The sequence below is a fragment of the Buteo buteo genome, chromosome 22, assembly GCF_964188355.1.
Source record: "Buteo buteo chromosome 22, bButBut1.hap1.1, whole genome shotgun sequence".
Lineage (NCBI taxonomy): Eukaryota > Metazoa > Chordata > Aves > Accipitriformes > Accipitridae > Buteo > Buteo buteo.
Window position 1 is genome coordinate 7,665,056 of NC_134192.1, and position 17,689 is coordinate 7,682,744.

The 17,689-nt window shown below is 42.8% G+C and overlaps 1 protein-coding gene across 8 annotated transcripts; it reads left to right on the plus strand.

Moving 5' to 3' along the window:
- Nucleotides 1–3,851: 3,851 nt before the first annotated feature.
- On the plus strand, nucleotides 3,852–16,436 carry LOC142043298 (uncharacterized). Of its 8 annotated transcripts, XR_012653996.1 has the most exons (7): nucleotides 4,547–4,609; nucleotides 5,818–5,910; nucleotides 6,828–6,911; nucleotides 9,608–9,733; nucleotides 11,571–11,807; nucleotides 14,464–14,628; nucleotides 15,172–15,183. XR_012653996.1 is itself a non-coding variant. In XM_075054295.1 (4 exons), exons 1-4 carry the CDS (start codon nucleotides 4,010–4,012, stop codon nucleotides 15,306–15,308), a joined length of 2,154 nt encoding a protein of 717 aa, XP_074910396.1. In that variant the 5' UTR covers nucleotides 3,852–4,009; the 3' UTR covers nucleotides 15,309–16,436. The 8 variants fall into 8 exon arrangements, 1 of the variants encoding a protein (XP_074910396.1); XR_012653998.1 differs by lacking the exon at nucleotides 11,571–11,807 and having other exon boundaries at nucleotides 15,172–15,211; XR_012653995.1 differs by lacking the exons at nucleotides 14,464–14,628; nucleotides 15,172–15,183 and adding an exon at nucleotides 13,110–13,354.
- The last annotated feature ends 1,253 nt before the right edge of the window (nucleotides 16,437–17,689 follow it).

The window sequence follows — 17,689 nt, forward strand, 5'->3', positions numbered from 1 at the left end:
TCAGGATAATACAGTTGTAGCTAACATCAGAATGAGGCACAACACTGAAATCTGTCACATACTGGTTTTTATTAGTAAAGATGGTGTTGGATCTTGCTGTCATTTCCTAAGTTAAATTCCATCCTACTCTGACACTGTCTTCCTCAGGCACATCAGGACCTAACAAGAATATGTTTAAAGTCTCACGGGAAACTTCTGAGATCAGGGAGGCAGAATGAACCAAGCTGTCAAAGAACCCACTTTTCTGCCTGTGCCATCCCCACATACGAGTTAGAAAAGCTCTAAATTTAGCACTGCTCAGAGGTGTTCAGTTGCCACTGCTTTCCAGGACATTCACTGGAGACTGCTAGAGTGCAACGTGCTCTGACTCCATTCCTTCATTGGTGGCGGGAGGAGAAGCCCCTCCAGCAAGCAGTTGGGTTGTCCGTATGACCGACAGTGAAAATTAGCAGATTTGCCTATGATAAACCAGGATGTCTGCGGCCGAGTCCAAAATAGAACCTCGCACTCCCACTCCTGTGACTTAATCACAAGCCTGCCTTTCTGTACTAAGAGCGATTCACAGTGCCAGCTGGCTTTGTAGGCTGTAAAGCAGACTTCAGAAAAAGGAAGCAACCAAGAAACTTCTTCAATCTCTGTCTGTAACAAAAAGCTCACGCTAGAAGTAATGCCACTGATGCACATTCTAAGCACAGCCATGAAATGTTATAAAACAGAACTGTATTAAGGATTGTGTATCCTGCACTTTCTGTATAAATTCGTGTATTTCCTCTGGCTGGACAGCTTATGTTCTGGAAAACTAATTTTCCTTACAGTCAAAAGTTATCATCTGTTGGCTAAGAACTTTTTTCTTTTTTTTTTTTTTAATAGTCTCTAAGCACAATCACCCACTTATATATAAAGTATTTCTGAGGTAACCTTGTTGTAGATTAAACCCATCATCATACAGGCTGATTAGCAAGTCCTGACAGGGAAATTAAACATGTTAAAAAAAGAAAACAAAACACCACGAGGTACTTTTTCATATTACCTTAAAGAAATTTAAGTGCAACAAGTTTTCTGTGCAGCCAGCCGGTGGATGGCAGTGTTCAACCCATCATTTAGTTGTGTCTGGCTGGAAAGTGGTTGTGTAGGTGAGCTGCTTCTCACTCAGCAACTGATCACATCAGTATGTAGGGAAAGAATATTTCATCAGTCCACAAATTAGTTTCAGGAGTCAAACCTGCAGTGACAGCCATCTGCAATAAGTAAGGTTGTGTCGTTGTTATTTCTGAAACAAAACTATGCAAGTTTCCTACTGTCCCTTGGAAAAGGTTTTGGTGTTATTTCAAAATTAAATAGAAGACAAAGGTTTGATTTTTCCTATCGACTGTACAATCTAAAGGTAGGGAGATACATAGTCTCAATATGGAAAGTTATCTTAGCTTTTAAATTACTTGAGCAGTATCTAACATCCAGACATCATTCCTGGAATGACGTTACCAAGCCACAAGCAGAACCATAGCCAAGAGTCTCACCTGCACGTACTTAAATGCGCTTTATGCCCAAAGCTTCTTCCAACCACCTTCCGCCCCAGCCTGTTCCTGAAGCTCCCAGAGAAAGTTTGTCTATGTGCACTGGTTGCCTGACTTTAACTTAAACTCATTTGATGTTGCAATCTCTGCGTGAATGCTCCTGTGCATTAAAGTTGGTTTATTTCAAATCCACTTTAGCTAAATGAGAACCCAGAATAAACAAAAGAGCTGGCTCTACACAGTCCTTGGCACCAGTTTTGCCTAAAGTAATTTTCAATGACATCACATGACTTGCACAAGCAGGGTTTCACCTTTCCTCGCTGTCCAGTTTTAAGAAGAAGGTTTTTGTAAGAGTAGGGCAAATCCAGGGTCTGCACAATCTAACTAGCTAACAGATGGGATAAAGCCTAGAAAACTGCAGGTTGCAGAGCAAATTGTAACTATTCTGCAAGAGGGAGATGTGGGATAATTACGCCACTCAAGATCTCTTTCTAATGTCTCAGAAATTATATCTTTTGCATAAAACAAGATAGCTAATACTGGCTCAAAATCGTATCTGCAGAACAACTCCATATTTTCTTATTGCCTCTAGAAACATCAAATCCACTTCTGAAGCAAGGTGCTCAGTCTCCCATATTTTTTGTGGCAATAATTTCCATAATTTTATTATTCACTGTGTAAAAGTGAATCAGTTCTGTCATCCACCGTGTAAAAGTGAGTCATCCTTTGATCAGTTTTGGATGTGGCACTTTTAATTAATATGATATGGCACTTCTTCGCAACACGAGAACATTGCCAGAGTGAGTTCCTTAACATCAGTTTTCCCTGTCTCCTTTGCCAGAGGAAATACAACTTACTTACTGTTCATTCATGGAGTAACTCACCATACTGCTACAGCAACATGCACGATCCTAATAGGCAGGATATTCCACAATTGCAAAAGACTACAGTCTGCAGCAGTTTTCTCCCTGAAATACATAATATAAAATAGACTGTATTTACATATTATTTGCTTAATTACAGATAAGAAACTGTTTGGGGTTTTTTTCTGCAACCAGGAGGCACAGTATGAGGTTTTTATTTATTTGTGTCAGTTAGTACCTCTGGTAGCAGAGGTGCTAGGATGTGAGACAATGCTGGGTTGGAACACATTGTACTTAAAAAGGAAGAGAGCATTCCTATGCCAGTCACAAGCCTAAGAAAATTAAATGAAAAGCCTCAAAACCACTGCACTGGCAAGCAGAAAATGATAGATATTTGTGGCAGAGTTTAACAGAGCTCAATATAAAAAACCCCAAACTTAAACTATTAATTGTTTGTCACTTTATTATTACAGAAAAATTGCCAATTAAATTAGAAAACGGAAATGTACTTTTTGTATAGCTCCCCTCATAATAGGAAAACCAAAATATTAACAGCACTGTCTCCTAAATTAGTAGGTGTAGAACTTATCTCCTATTTCTGTACCCCACCCTCAGATCTTAAAAGAAATAGCTTTGTATGGCTACATTAAACTTTTTCATTACAAGTTGAAACACTTCTCAACTTACTCCATCTTTGGAAAAGCAGCAGGTACGGAGTAGATGAATACAATGACCCTGCAGCTGCAAACCGATCTCGAATTCCAGTTTGCCTGTTTGGGTTTGGAAAAACATACGTAGAAAGGAAAAAATCACATAGCTTAGAGACAGTGTCTTTGAAATTTAACCTTTTGTACCATCAAAACATCCTTAAGATAAAGAAAAATGCAAACAAATGTCAGGGTATAACAGACTCCTAGAAAACCTTCCTAATACAAGGAGAACCAGCCGTGGAAAAGGCAACTTAGACCCCAAAAATGTTTGTAGGTAAATGTAGTATCTTTATCGTATCAACTTTTATAGTGAGAAAACACATACATGCTTTTTTGGCACACAAAGTTGTAACAGAAATACACTCCCACGCTAAATACGCCCCTAACAATTGTTCTCAGGTTGTAATTGCATAGATAGCAATCAAAGCATCTGAGAAAAGGAGTGCTTGGTACTCACCTCTGCCTGTGGGCCTAGCCTTGTCTGCATCCTATTATCACCGACCACTGCAGTTACAACCGTACTACCTACCACAAGGGAAGAAATAAGGTGTCTGTTTTTAAGAAGGGGGACAAAGGATATAAAATGTCCCATGTTTTACAGCTGTGCTTGGAAGATCACAAGAGACAAAAAGCTACTGAAAGCTGAAGCAGTATTTGAGTGAGTGGCTGCCCTAAACGGAATTTCCCTGGGGACCCTGAAGAAAGAACAGCCAAGTGCTGAGGCCTGGACAGTACCTTCAGGATCGTGCTGTCAAGGCGCTGACACCCTTGGGAGCTGCTCCGCTGCGGGGAGCCGACTGCCGTACGGTACTGAGACACAGGCACCGTGCTTCCACTGGTTAAACACATACAAGCTAGTATAGAAACAGGGAAAAGCTGATATTAATCCTTACGCAATATCACTCAGACGAAGCAGCGGTGGATGGGCTACCTTTGTTACAGGACAAAGAAAAACACGGTGTTGCACCACACCCCTGTAACTAGGCCTTTGCACCGCTTAAGCGAGGCGACTGCCAAGAGAGTAACTCTTTTTCTCTGGGGTTGTTTTAAGACAACGCACACACGCGATGACCGCCCGGCAGCAGGCAGGCACGACAGCCAGGGGCCTCCGCTGTGCGGGCCCTCAGGGGCGAAGGGCAGGGGGGAAAGCCTCGGCCCGGACAGCCGCCGGCACCTCCTGGGGCTCGGCCCTGCCCCGCTTTGCGAATCGTTCCTCAAAAACACGCGTGAAAATGCCCAAACACCACACAGCCACGCCGCCCCGGGACGCCCCGGGGTCTGGCCTCCACAAAATGGCCCCCGCGGGCGCAGCGTCCCCCGCGCCTGGGGTCGAGGCGGGAAGGCAACAGGGCCCGGCCCGGCCCGCTCGCCACTCGCCCGGCTCCGCCAAGGCGGGAGGAGCGGGCGGTGCCGGGCCGCGCCCCAGAGGCGGGTCCCCGCCGCTGCCCAGCGTGCGCCGCGCTCCGCCCCGGGGTGGCGGCGGCGGGAAGGGCGGCCGGCGGCTGCGGCGGCGGCCGGAGGGGTAAGGGGAGCCGGCCCGCCGCGGCCCTGTGGGAGCGGGGCGCTGCCGGCGGAGGGCGTCCGCCGCTGCGGGAGGCGCTGCCGGGGCGGGGCGGGCGGGAGGGCGGCTGGGCTCGGTGCCCCGCTCTTTCGGGGGAGGCAGCCGCGGCGGCCGGGCGCCCGGCTGGGGGCTCCGGCGCGGGGCGGCCCGTGTGGGGAAGGGGCCGCGGCCGGAGGGCCGCCGCTCCCCTCCGTGCGGGCCGCGCCTGGCCCGCGCCCGCCGGGCTCCTGGCGGGTGTCGGGCTCGGCTCGGGCGGCGGCGGCCGTGGCCCGGGCGGGCCGGCCCTCCCCTCCTCTCCCCTCCTCTCCCCTCCGGGCGCCGGGGCCGCGGCGGGCTCGGCCGGAGGAATGTTGTCACCCCCTCGCCTCCCCCGCGGAGGCTGGGCCCGGTGGGTTTCCCGACTCCCGGCAGCCCGGAGCGGGGCCCGGGGGTGGCAGGGGGTCGGCCGCCCCGCGGCCCCGCCGGCGTTGGCAGCCGGGCGCAGCGGCTGCCGGGGCAGGAGAGCGGGTCGGGCCCTGCCGCCGGCTCCGGTTGCGATGAAACCGCCGGCCGGGCCCGGGCCGCGGGGCTCCTTTCGGCCGGCGGTGCGGTAACCCGACTTGCGGTGCCTGGGGGATCCCGCCGAGCGAGGGGACCGCGGCCTTTTCGGCAGCTGCATCCATGGAGATGGGGTTGGCTTGCGGTTTTCTTTATCCCCACCTCAAAACACGCAGCACGAAGTAGTGACGCTAGGAGCGTTGGCTTCAAAACGCCCCTTTTGTTGCAATATTTGTGTGAGCAGCGACACTTCTGATCGTCCCTGCTTCTCACTTAATTTTGCGCAGAGCAAGCTGAATAAACGAGTCTGGTCTGTTGAAAATGCGTTTAAACCTCTTGTTTAAACCTCTTGTCCAAGTGACTCTTTCTGGTAAACGCTTTTCCCTGTGTGATAAACTCTTTCTGCGACTACAGATCAATACAAACACTTGCCACGTTGCCATTTGCTCATAGGTGCTCTTGCATACCCACCTCTGCGGAATTAAGATATTTCCTCTGCCTCGAGCTCTCCTTCAGCCCTGCTGGTGGGACTGCTCGGGGGCTGCGCTGCGCACGAGGGCAGGGAAATCAACTCTGGAAAGTAACCTGGCAAAAAATGATTTTTTTTTTTTCCCCTCTCCCCTCTAAGCTAGATCTCTTTCCTGACCCAGTTGCCAATATGGTCTCAGAAACAGTTGTGATGACCCAGGGCCTGGCATGAGTGACCAGCTGGGAAACCGGGGGTGGTAAGAGCTGTTTGAGCTAGCGGTACTGTGAGCAAATGTGATGGGCACCTTGGGATCAAATTATTCTCACTACCTGCATTTTGTTCATACGGACTAAATGGGTGTTTCAGGTTACAGATTGTCAGGCTGTTAATGTTTCCCTAAAGTCTAAGTTTGTTTTAAAATATGAACTTGGGTGACACATTTTAGGGTGTTCTAAGATAATTTAGTTGATGTAAAAAGGATCGTGCAGATACTCAGGAAAATCATTTCAGAGTTACTGATTTATCATTGTGGTTTCCTTTAAGGCTATGAAAGGGTTATTGTAGTACATTAGTAACAGCTTTGGTTTCCATTGCAGTGTCGTGGGGAGGATATTTAAGTGGTGATAGAAAGTAGGCTTAAAGGAGTTAATTCACTGTGTACGGCACTGACCAAATTAATACTGTGCGTGGGTTTGGGATTCATCTGTTTTACATTGGAGAGTGTTACAATATTGCAACAAAAATTACTCAGGGGCTGGAGAAAGTGCAGAGAGACTATGAGAGAGCTCTCAAAGAGCTCAAGCTATGTATTTTGTGTAAGAAAGATGACCAAGAGGTGCCTGGATTATAGCATGTAAGAGGGGAAAAAAAGCAAAAAAACCCACAAAACCACATAGATGCTAAAAGGATGTGAATCTAGTAGAGGAAGGCTTACAAAAAATCAATATGTGGAAGTGGCTTCCATTTCAAGTGGCGAATAAGTGAGGAATGGAACAAACTGCCTGTGGGAAGTGTCAGGCTTTCGTATTGTTGTGTTTTCAAACCAGAGCCAGGTGTCTTCCTGGAAGAGATGCTTCAGCCAAATATGGTTTGCACTGGCCAGAGTAAGTGGTCTAACAGCCTGTTGCGGTCCTGATCATCTTGAATCTGTTCTAAAATACTGTATTATTTTAGGCCCCTGAGGCATAGGAAGTTGCTGGGTTTCACAGGAATTCCTCAGCAGAGCTGGGAATTGATCACAGATCTGTAGATTCCCAGGTCAGTATCTTGGTTGCTTTTTATACATTTAAGTAGCACCTTTTTTTAAATTTTGAGTATATCTCAAGGTTATGAGAACATATGATCACAGAAGAAAGGCGTGCAGGTAGCAAAGGACAGTTCACAGCCTGCAGTTATTGTAGTAAACCCTAGTGCAAGGGCAAATGTGTTCCTGATGTTATAACCATGGCAGAATGGCTAAAAGGAAATAATAATTTGGTAAGGGGGTCAAATGTCAGATTACTTGTGATTTGTCAGTTGGAACAGTTAAAACCTAAAGTTAACAGCTTATTAATATATCGGGGTTGATTCCAAAAGGCCATGCTGCTAAGCAGCAAGCCAGTGGATCAGCCGGTAAATAATTCTGTGCTTTGTACACAGTTATGTGATGAGAAATACATTTCTGATGCTTGAAGAGCTCCTGGCTATGAAGAAGAGTGGGGAGGAGCAAGGATGATGGTCTGCACTGGCAAACCACTAGAGCTTACTCAACTCTATGGAGAGACTTTTGGGCTTACTTTTAGGTGATTTATTACAGTAATAGGAATATGGTTGCAGCCATGACGGTGTAAGGATGTAAGTGCAGAAAGATTTGCAAGGGCAGGATATCAGTTGGTTTAATAGAAGATGTACTTGCAAAACAGAATGAGCTTTTGGGTACACCAGCTCTTCTTCAGGCTTGACTTTCCTGTCTCTACAGGTTTCAACACCAATGTCCTGGACATTTGAAGCTGCTGCACCTCAAATCTTAGTGTGATGGAGAAAGTGTAGTTGATAGTAACATTGTAGATAGCTTTAGGAAGCTCTTTATCTTAATGCATGGTGGGCAGAAAGGATTCTAGAGACTACTCACTTTTTCAATTTTGTAGTAAGTACTTAGGGTGTATCTGCTTTGCTTATATGAGATACTGAAGGTGTGTCTGTATATATATATATGGCTGTATTCAGAGATTAATCCTGAGCTATTCAGCCTTGCCTGACAAAGTTGTGGTTAATTCTGAGTGCATTTGGCAGCAGTTCCTTAACAGGAGCGATTCAGTGCTGCAGTCTGTGCTGTAGCTGCTGCTGCTTCCAAAGATTCCTGGTTATTTTTTTTAATTACACTAGCTTTTCCTTCAGTACATATGTTTTGTTTTTTTCTTCATCATTCTGAATAAAGTATAGTCACCCTCTTTACCAGACAGCTTCTTGCACTGCACTTGTCTTTCCCTGTAGATTCCTGTATTGAAGGCAAACAGGCATTTTTCAAGTAATGACAGTATAGTTTTTAACCTGTGACAACCATCTTACAGACTTTTTATCATGTTGCCTCAATGGAAGCTTTTATGTGGCACTCCTGCAGTTCTCTGTGTATATGTATCTTTCCCCCCCCCTTTGGTTTAGTCTGTATTTATGTAAAAGCGGTGGCTAAAAAGAAAGAAAAATATAGCATATGGACAGCATTAAAATATACTAACCTTTGTTTGTTACTAACTGCTGAGTTTTTGTGCAAGAAACTGGCACAGATGGTGGTTTGCCAACTTCTGCTCTTTTTTCCTGGAAGTTGGGCCTGAGAAGTCCTTGCTAACCACTGGAAGCCTCTCTGTAAGCTTTTTGGACACTTAAGCATATGAGGGGGGAAAAACCCTTATGATTATCCTGTTTGTACTGGGTATAGAGATACTGCTATATGAAGTTCATGTATCGGAACTTAAGTCCTTTAATCAAAAAATGGCATTTTACTGTTTTGATTTCCTGAAAAATTGATGTGGGTAAGGTAAAAGTTGTAAATATTTTCAGTGTGGTTGGCACTGAAATTGGGAGATCATCTTAGGAGCTGGCAAGATCCTTTGAAAGATACTTGGTTTCTTATTGTTAAGCATGAAGTAGCTACCCTAATTTAGGTGGTTCTTGGCTAGTAAAGGGTAGGTACCCTTTCTCTTCTCTTATCTGTACCTTTTTGCTTAAGTATGTTGAGAGATGAATCTATTGAAGTGCTATGCTTAGTGTGGCATTATTAAAGAAAACTTGCAATCTGTAAGCTAATTTCAGCAGCCTGATAGCTTACGTCTGTAAGTACTTATTAGGGTGTACCCTGTTTTGATATTTTTTTTCCCAGCAGGTAATTTCTAAACTGACCCTAAAATATACCTCTGTGCTGGAAATAACACTTCATATTACTTATTTTTTCAGTGTAGATAGACCTTGATGCAATTTGCTTGAGTGTTTTCTTTTAATGTGCTCATATCTGGGCATTTGAAGCTGATTAAATGCAGCACACATCAATATAATTCATCAATTTTTAAGCAAGCAAACATTTGATCCAAAAGACGTTGCTCTAAGAGTCAGCGAACTCTGGTTTTGGCAGAACTGCATGAAACCTGCAGTTAGGAATGCTCTGCTGAACATACTGAACTTTGAGTCCTCAGAAGAGCATGCCAGGAATGGGTTTGGCCAATGGTATGATGTCAGATTGTGAGCCCCTGATGTCACAGCAGGAGGAGACATTTAGGAGTGGGGTGTTTGAGCTTGATTGACAACCCAGTGCGAACTTGAGAAGAGATGTTCTAGTATGCCAGGGTAGGGAGAGATGTTCTCACGAGTGTAGTAGTATTTGGTAGTCACCTGGGGTCTCATTTGCTCAGCAGGTTGTCTGTGTTTGTATAAATACACGGCAAACTGGACTGCTAAGTCTGATTCTGCTTCTTCTGTGACAGGTGACTTTTGATACAACCAGACATTTTAGCGAAGGAGCTACAAGGAAGAGAAGCCTGGAAAGACTAAAGCTGCAAGAACAGGAGCACATTCGAAAAAGGGGGGAAAAAAAGAGAGGGGGTTGAAAGGTGAGAGTGTATTTTTAGAGAATGTCCCATTTTCTTGAGATTTGTTACACTACCTCATACCAAATAAAATCCAGAAAGAGTGGCTACTGTAAAAATCCAGGCTTTGAGGAAACAGGAGTCAGAGAACTTGAGGCAGTACTATGTAGTTTTCAGTTTATGTGTAACTGTTAGAAAGAAAAGCATCATGATAATTCTGTGTGTAAGGCATCAGATGGAGGGGTCTGGGTTATGAGAAAGGTTGGACTAAAGACATCCTGAGGTCCCTTTCAGATTGGGCTATACTAGGATTCTGCAGGCCTGGAGTGAAATTGGAGAGCTGTTGCTCTCAAATTGCTCTGAAGCTCGATTGCTTAAGATTCTGCATGTGGGCTTTTTGTATTGCTCTGTGCTGCAACATCACAAATTAATGTCTTTATGCCCTGAAGTAAAATGAATATAATGTACATTTATAGGTGACTTCCAGTTGACTGGAAGGTCCAAAAACTAGAGATGAACACCTTTTCATCCTTCCCTCTACCCCTTTTTACGTGTCATTTTTTTCATTGTTATCTTTACGGCAGCATTCTTACATTTTGTATATGAGTAATAGTAGTATAATGAAGTTTTAATTCTGTAGATCATATGTTTGGATAGCATCCTAAACTGTCACTAGTAATTAAGCATGTTACACACCTTCATATCTTAAAAAAACCCAACATTTAGAATGCGGAGCATAGCAACTCTAATGCTAGGTCTCTGAAAGCATTGCTATGCTTCCATTGTCAATACCTTCTTATTCAAAAATTAAAAAAAAAAAAGTTTAAACACTTACTTGGTGAACACTTTGTTCCTTGAATTTTTTGGAGTTTTCTGTGATGTGTCATGTTGGTTGTTCAGTAGATCTGCTTTCTACAGGACAAGGTTTCCAAAAAGTAGTGACAGCTTGTGGTGGTTTAACCCCAGCCGGCAACTAAGCCCCACACAGCCGCTCGCTCACTCCCCTCCAGTGGGATGGGGGAGAGAATTGGAAGAATAAAAGTGAGAAAACTCATGGGTTGAGGTAAAGACAGTTTAACAGGTAACACAAAAGTCACACATGCAAGCAAAGCAAAGCAAACCAAGGAATTCATCCCCCACTTCCCATGGGCAGGCAGGTGTTCAGCCATCTCCAGGACAGCAGGGCTCCATCATGCCTAACAGTTACTTGGGAAGACAAACACCATCACTCCGAATGTCCCCCCTTCCTCCTTCTTCCCCCCAGCTTTCTATGCTGAGCATGACGTCCTATGGTCTGGGATACCCCTTGGGTCTGTCGGGGTCAGCTGTCCCGGCTGTGTCCCCTCCCAACTCCTTGTGCCCCCCCAGCCTCCTTGCTGGTGGGGTGGAGTGAGGAGCAGAAAGGCCCTTGGCTCTGTGTAAGCACTGCTCAGCAATAATGAAAACATCCCTGAATTAGTCTTGTAATATCTCTTAAATGGGACCCTCATACTAATCTGTAGGGGAGGTTTATTAATTAAAGAATTAGATCCAAATGATTAGTCTCTAGTTGTGTCCTTGGAGACAAATGATGATGTCACTCTGTCATCTTGGCTGTGCTTATAAAGAAAACCCTAGAGTATAAACCATTGGAAGAGACAAAGAACTTTCTAAATATGTGCATCAGTTGGATGCATGTCATCTATGTGCCATGTTTTTTCAAACATGTTATTCTAACAAACAAGATTCCTTGGTAGCCACACGTGGATTGTTGGCGACTGGTTGCTTATTATTAGGACTTCAAAGACTTGCATCCAATTCCCCAGGACTCGGAATGTAAAACGAGTGTCATCTAAATTGTCCCATATTGATAATTACCTAGAAAAAGACGTGGTGATGAAAAGAAGTTCAAGAGAGAAAAAAGAAAGCTAAGCTCGAGAGGAGAGAAGAGAGGCAGATAGATGGAGATGAGAAACATCCCCCAAAGCAGCAGAAGGTACCAGCTGAAGAACAGCAGTGGCCAGAGAATATGCCTGAATGGGAAGAAAGGAAATCCCTGCTAGCTCAGAGAAGAGTGGAGTCTGTCAGACTGCTTACAGTGCTGTTAAACCGTGTGAAAGTAAGACTATTTTAAAACATATTTTAAATTTTGAAGGACATTTATTAGAGCTTGAATAATTCGCTAGACATTTGATGTCTTGATGCTAATTCAGAAGAATGCCTTGGGGACTGACCGACCGAACGCTGAGAAGGCCTGAGGTCAAGACTTAGAGTCTTGTGACAGTCTGCTCTCAGTCTTGCCCTGAGAGCAAAGGTAGTGCATTTCCACCCAGAAACTTTGCCTTTGATGCTTGTTTGAGGCCTTCTCGTTACTGAATAAAAATAGGGCTGGGAGGGCTGTATCAGCTCTACTAGACTTGATCCAGCATTGCAAACAAGGAGTTTCGGGGCGGGGATGCAAATGATGCTATCTCTGCTTGTTTTGCTCTCATGTCTGCAAGTGAGAGAATTAAATTGGCACAGATTATGCCAATTGCATTTCTAATAGCCTCTCTTTTGTGGCCGAGACTAAGCTATCAGTTTTATTCCAGTTTGATTCAGCTAATGTCTTGAGAAAGTCAGCAGAGGAGTGATAAAAATCTGAGTGTTTTCATACAGGTTAATGTTTGGAGGTTTATTTTGGTGCTTTGGGCTAAAAAAAAGAAAATTTTAAATAAAACCAGGGGTTTTCATTTCTCAGGGCTGCTAACATGGCTTTGTCTTCACTATTTGCTAAGCAAAAATTTGCTTGCAGCTTTTAACAAGTGTATGTTTTCCCCAATCCTTAATGCTAAAGATTTCTAAAGGACTATAATTTACTAAGAGTTCAAGTCAGAGGCTAGCCTTGCTATTCTGCATGACTTTTAGGGCCCCATAACATCTGACATTGGCCACCTTAAGTTATGAAGGTGATGTGTTAAATAAACTCCCATTTCCTGGGTTTCACCGCTTGGAAAGCTTTAGATTGGTTGCATTTGGACCCATTTAAAACAATCTATAATAAAGCAATTTATTCCAAATAAAATATTTTATCTGCAAAAGCGTAGTAATTTTACTGTTGCCTGCAATACTAGTTGTTGTGATGCTGTGATCAAACAAAGAATAAATATTTTCTTATGCAGTTGCAGTGAGATAGATGAATTGGTTGAAAGGACCACTTTCTTATTTAATTGAGAATGCAGCTTTTGGAGATGATGAAATATCTGTAGTTCTAACTGAGGAATAGTGAGATTGTACAATCGAGCTCTGAACTAAGCCAAACTTATCCCTCACCTATGTGATTCTTCTGACTGTGGGACTGTTTGCTTATGAGTTTGCAGTTAGCACTCGTTATAGCGCTCAATAAATGTACATAATCACTTTCCTGACTTTTTATTTGAAGGATTTTGTGCAGTTGGCAAGTCAAAAAGTGGATCCTTCATTGGTCGTAAGGAAGGACGATTCCTTTTCTGAAACAGCATTAAAAGGCATACATCAGGAACTGGTTAACTCCCATTATCATACGCACAAAGAGTTGAAACATAAGGAAGAATTTAAGTGCCCATTAACCCCAAAAGGTAGCAGCTTATGTAGCGAGGAAGGAGATGTGAGTAACTTCCATGCATCTACTTGTCATATAGTCAGGACGATTTTAAATGATCCCTGTACAGCCCCGAGTTCTGATGGATTGCCTGGCAGAGATGTGTACAACTCCTTTGGCTGTGGATCTTTACTGATTACAGTTACGCAAGACTGCAGGGTCATCGAATCTCTCGATGGAAGGGACTGCCCAACACTGAACGTAGTTCACACGCAGACAGTGTCTGATGAAGACAGTTGCAAAAAGCAAAAGGTTTATGAGACTGATGAATTCATCCATTATTTACTAAACTACTATCAGACACCAGGCTATGCACGTGTTTGCTTAGAGCCAAAAACCACTGCGAACAAGTCCTGGTGGAAGAGAGTGGTGTCTGATGATAATAGTGGTTTTGACATAAGCTTGAGTAACAAACATGGTCAGCACTTCAGGGAAGTGAGTCCTGTACAAAACTTCAACAAGAGAATTTGTAGTAGTGATGATAATTATAGACTGGTGATCACTGTTGCGGAACTTGAATCAACAGACTCGGTGTTAGAAAACAAGGCCTATGGGGTTAGGCTTGCAAAAAAGTTGCGAGTGCAGAGGAATGACTCACACGCTGTTGATAACTTACCACGTGCTGGACTGAATCATTCTTTGGATTGCACTGCTGTTACTCATGATAAGGAATTCAAACAAGAAGATGGTAGCGATGAAGGTACTGTACCACACAAAACACATAGATCTGCTTGCAGATTAAAGGATTTGTTGGAAGAGATCAGTGATTCTGAGTACTTTAGAGAGTCATGTAGCAGCTCAGTGAAGAGAACAGAAAGAAGGTGTGAAGAAATTTACAGCAATTGTAATACAGGGTGCTTGCCTGCAAGAGCCGGGGAAGGAAAATTACTGGTTTACCTTAAAAATGTAACTCTGGAAGGTCAAGAGAAGGAAAGCAGCAAATGTAGCTTCTGTTCTGATTCTGTCCATGAGGGCTTGGCAAGGCAGTGTGAACATAAGCTTAAAAAGTCGTGCAAGAGGTCTAGTAGTAAATTAAGACATGGAGGACAGAAAGGTGAGAGACAATCCAGGGAAGAGGAGAGAAATGCTCGCAAAATGAAGAAAAAGCGAAAAAAGCTTTCTTCTAATCTTTTATCTGATGAATGTGGCTTTTCAGAGATGGACAGTTGCACGCAGCTGGAGTCACTCAGAAAGATACAAAGAAAATGTAAGAAAATGTTCCACAAAAAAGTGAAATTCAAGACACTTCACACCACCATGACAGCACCAGATGTTACCCCTCGTGATGGCTCACCACTTCAGGAGACCCTCCAGAGGACAGGTGAGAGAGTGACACCAGAACTAAGGTGACTGAATTTGACAGGTCTCTGGCAGGTGAGGTTAGCTGCCACAGTTCTTACAGTGATGAAGGGTAGAGTGTTTTTAAAGAGAGTTTTAAAAAGTATAGACATGGCATAAAAAAAGAGTGCAACTTCTCTGCAGTTAAAAGTTTGTTCAGTTTAGCTCAGAAACACTACACACAGCTGCAGTTGGAGAGTAGTATTTGTTAGTTAGCAGATAGGTGGTTATTCTGTTAGTAACATGCATGCTAACAACTGAACAGGCTTTAGACAAAACGTTAGGCAACTCAATATGTGGTACATCTGGGTGGGAAGTACTGTCTGAAGTTAGTGAATTTATATATACGTAGTAATCTGATCTCCATACAGGATTGCTACGTTTCTGGCTGTTGTTACTTACAACCCTTTCACAATTTACTATGCTTCCAGTTCCTTGGTGGATACCTTACAGCTACCTCCCCATACCCTTTCTCTCCCTGCCCACTGACAAACTAATTTTAACTTTTTAATGTACTTATCTACAGGAGATGAGAGGAAATTAATGTTGAGAAGAGAGATGGATGCAGATGTCAGAGGATGCCCTCTATTTCCTCTTGAGATAATTCAGACAAACCCCTGCTCAGATACTTTCTGTGGAGCGGAGCCCAGAAGAGGATGCTGAACAGCTACTATATAATAGCTTTTAAGTTTTTATATAGAAGTGAGAGAAGAAAGCCCTTTGACCATTAAAAGGTATACGAAATACTGGGGGATTTTTGCTTAGGTAATTCCTTCAGTTAGAATATCTAACTGGTGTAGTGAGCCACAAAACCAGAATCTGTGTTTGCCTTTTGGATAACAGAGGACCAAAACTTCCCCCAGGACCAGACAAACTTTCATGGACCAGTTGCTAAGAATTTGAAAGGGTACAGATTGAGATCTTGCAGTTTTATACTCTGATTAAATGTAGGGAACCATGTAAATATCAAAGGTAAAATATTTAGTAATAACGAGTCATTGGAAAAAAACATAGTTATGGAAATCCTAGAGCAAGCATATGAAGTGCCTCCTCAATCAGACTGTTAAAATGATGGGACTGGAAGGTGTGGGGGACATTTATACTCAATTGCGGGAAATAATAGATTTCCAAATATGAAAAAAATCCCATCTTCTGTAAAACCCACACTGGAAAAGTGCTTGTTTTCTATTCACAATTCTAGAGGTGTTTCTGAAAACTTGCTGGTCTTTGGGAGGAAGGATTTCACTGAACTTGTGCTTGTAGTAGATGTAGTGCTTCCAGGAATCTGAATGATTGTCTAAGCAAAGCTCTGAATGTTAGGTAGTGAAAAGGGCAATGCTTGTCAGCATGCTGACAGTCCCCATATATATGCAGGTTGAAAATTTGTTCACAAGGTTTTGAAGGCACATGTAGCGAGATAGCTATTTAGTATGAGTTTGCTTACAAATAATTTCCAGAGGAATTGTGAAATGTTGTCAGATTTGTGCTGCATGTAGGTAAAAATGTGGAAATGCAGTCTAGGAGCTTGAGTTATATCCATATTTATTCAGCTGGCTATATTTAGAAGACAGCCGCAATTGCTTTTGGACAAAGTCCCTTAGCAAGATATAGAGGACCAGTCCTACTAAGTTCAATACACTGATTATTTCAGCTTTCTTTTTAGTATGCTTTATTTATTACATGTCAGTATACTAAGTTAATGTGATAATGTTGCCTTCATTACATAGAATCTTACCCATGTTTGTAACTTCTGCTCTAATAAATAGTAATAAAAAAATTCATTGTAATTGTTCATCGTAGCTAGGTTTTCCTCCAATGTTCAATACTGGCGACTCCTACAGGCATCTAAGCCAGGTTTTATCAGTCTTCTCTGTTCACATGTTCAGATGCCGAGTGCCTTTTCAGGGTCATGAATGACAAATGGTTGCTACTCAAAGTACTGTTAATCTATTACTTTTATCTAAAAAGATCTTATTTTCTTGACAGAAGTATTTTCTATTTTGGAGAACATTTATGCCCCTCTTAAGTCTCCTTTTTAGTATTTTATACAGTTATAATGAAGATCAACTATTGTATTTGTTGACCATGTAAAATGTTTCAGTTGCACTGATATGACATACCAAGGGTGTTTTTTCTCTATGCAATATTTGCGGATTAAAGATGACAAAACTTCCCCTTCTGTCAATCTATAGACCGTTCTGTGTCCATAAGTACCCATTTCCCATGAGACAGGCCTTTCGATTACAGGTGAGGAAGTATTTCTTTTTGTTAATCCGGGGGAGCAGGAACTAAAGATTTCCTTTGGTGTAAATTTCTAGTGTTTTATCAATATGTTGTCACAATACTCAATAACAAATAAATACACCAGTTCTGTAATTGCTCCTTGCGTTCACCTATATTGATTGAAACTGATAAAGCAAATCCTCTATCTCCAAGTCCTCATTCTGTGTAAAACATTGTTAGTAAATAAAATACATGTGCACTTTAAAATTTGAGACACCATTGTAATCTTCATACTGAAACAGAACTTTTGTGTTTCCTGTTTGTTTACTGGAGGCATTATTTAGAACCTATTTTCAGATGTTTTAATATTAATGCCTTACTTTTTCTATCAACACACTTAATTTAAGCCCTATCCTTTCATAGGCTGGGCTGCTCAGTATAGTTTTATTTATTATCCTGAAGGCTGATCATTAAAGATACATAAAACAGTTTGCTTTAAAACTTTTAAAATACGTAGCTTTGTAGATTAAATTTCAATAGAGGAATAAATGTCACATTTCAAGTGTGAAAGCTACAGAATGTTTAGACAATTAGAACATTTAAAAGGTGAAAAGATGCATTAAAAGCAGCATTTATATAGCTCAGCAACGGAAATGTGTAACATTGCTGGCATAACTTCACACCTTTCAGTTTGAGCCTGGTGTGTGCTGTTGTACCCAGCTGGCGTTTCAAGAGGTTGTTTTATGGCAACACTCTTTACTCTGGCATGTATGAAGCAGGGCCCTGAGACTGCAGATCCTGCAATCAAATCTGACTTTCTG

Bases quoted from the DNA above. Each gene is read 5' to 3' on its own strand.
- LOC142043298 (XM_075054295.1), top strand. From the start codon at position 4,010: ATGGGCTACCTTTGTTACAGGACAAAGAAAAACACGGTGTTGCACCAC. The intron at 14,362-14,463 runs GTGAGAGACAAT...GTGGCTTTTCAG, and splicing joins AAGACATGGAGGACAGAAAG to AGATGGACAGTTGCACGCAG. The intron at 14,629-15,171 runs GTGAGAGAGTGA...ACTTATCTACAG, and splicing joins GGAGACCCTCCAGAGGACAG to GAGATGAGAGGAAATTAATG.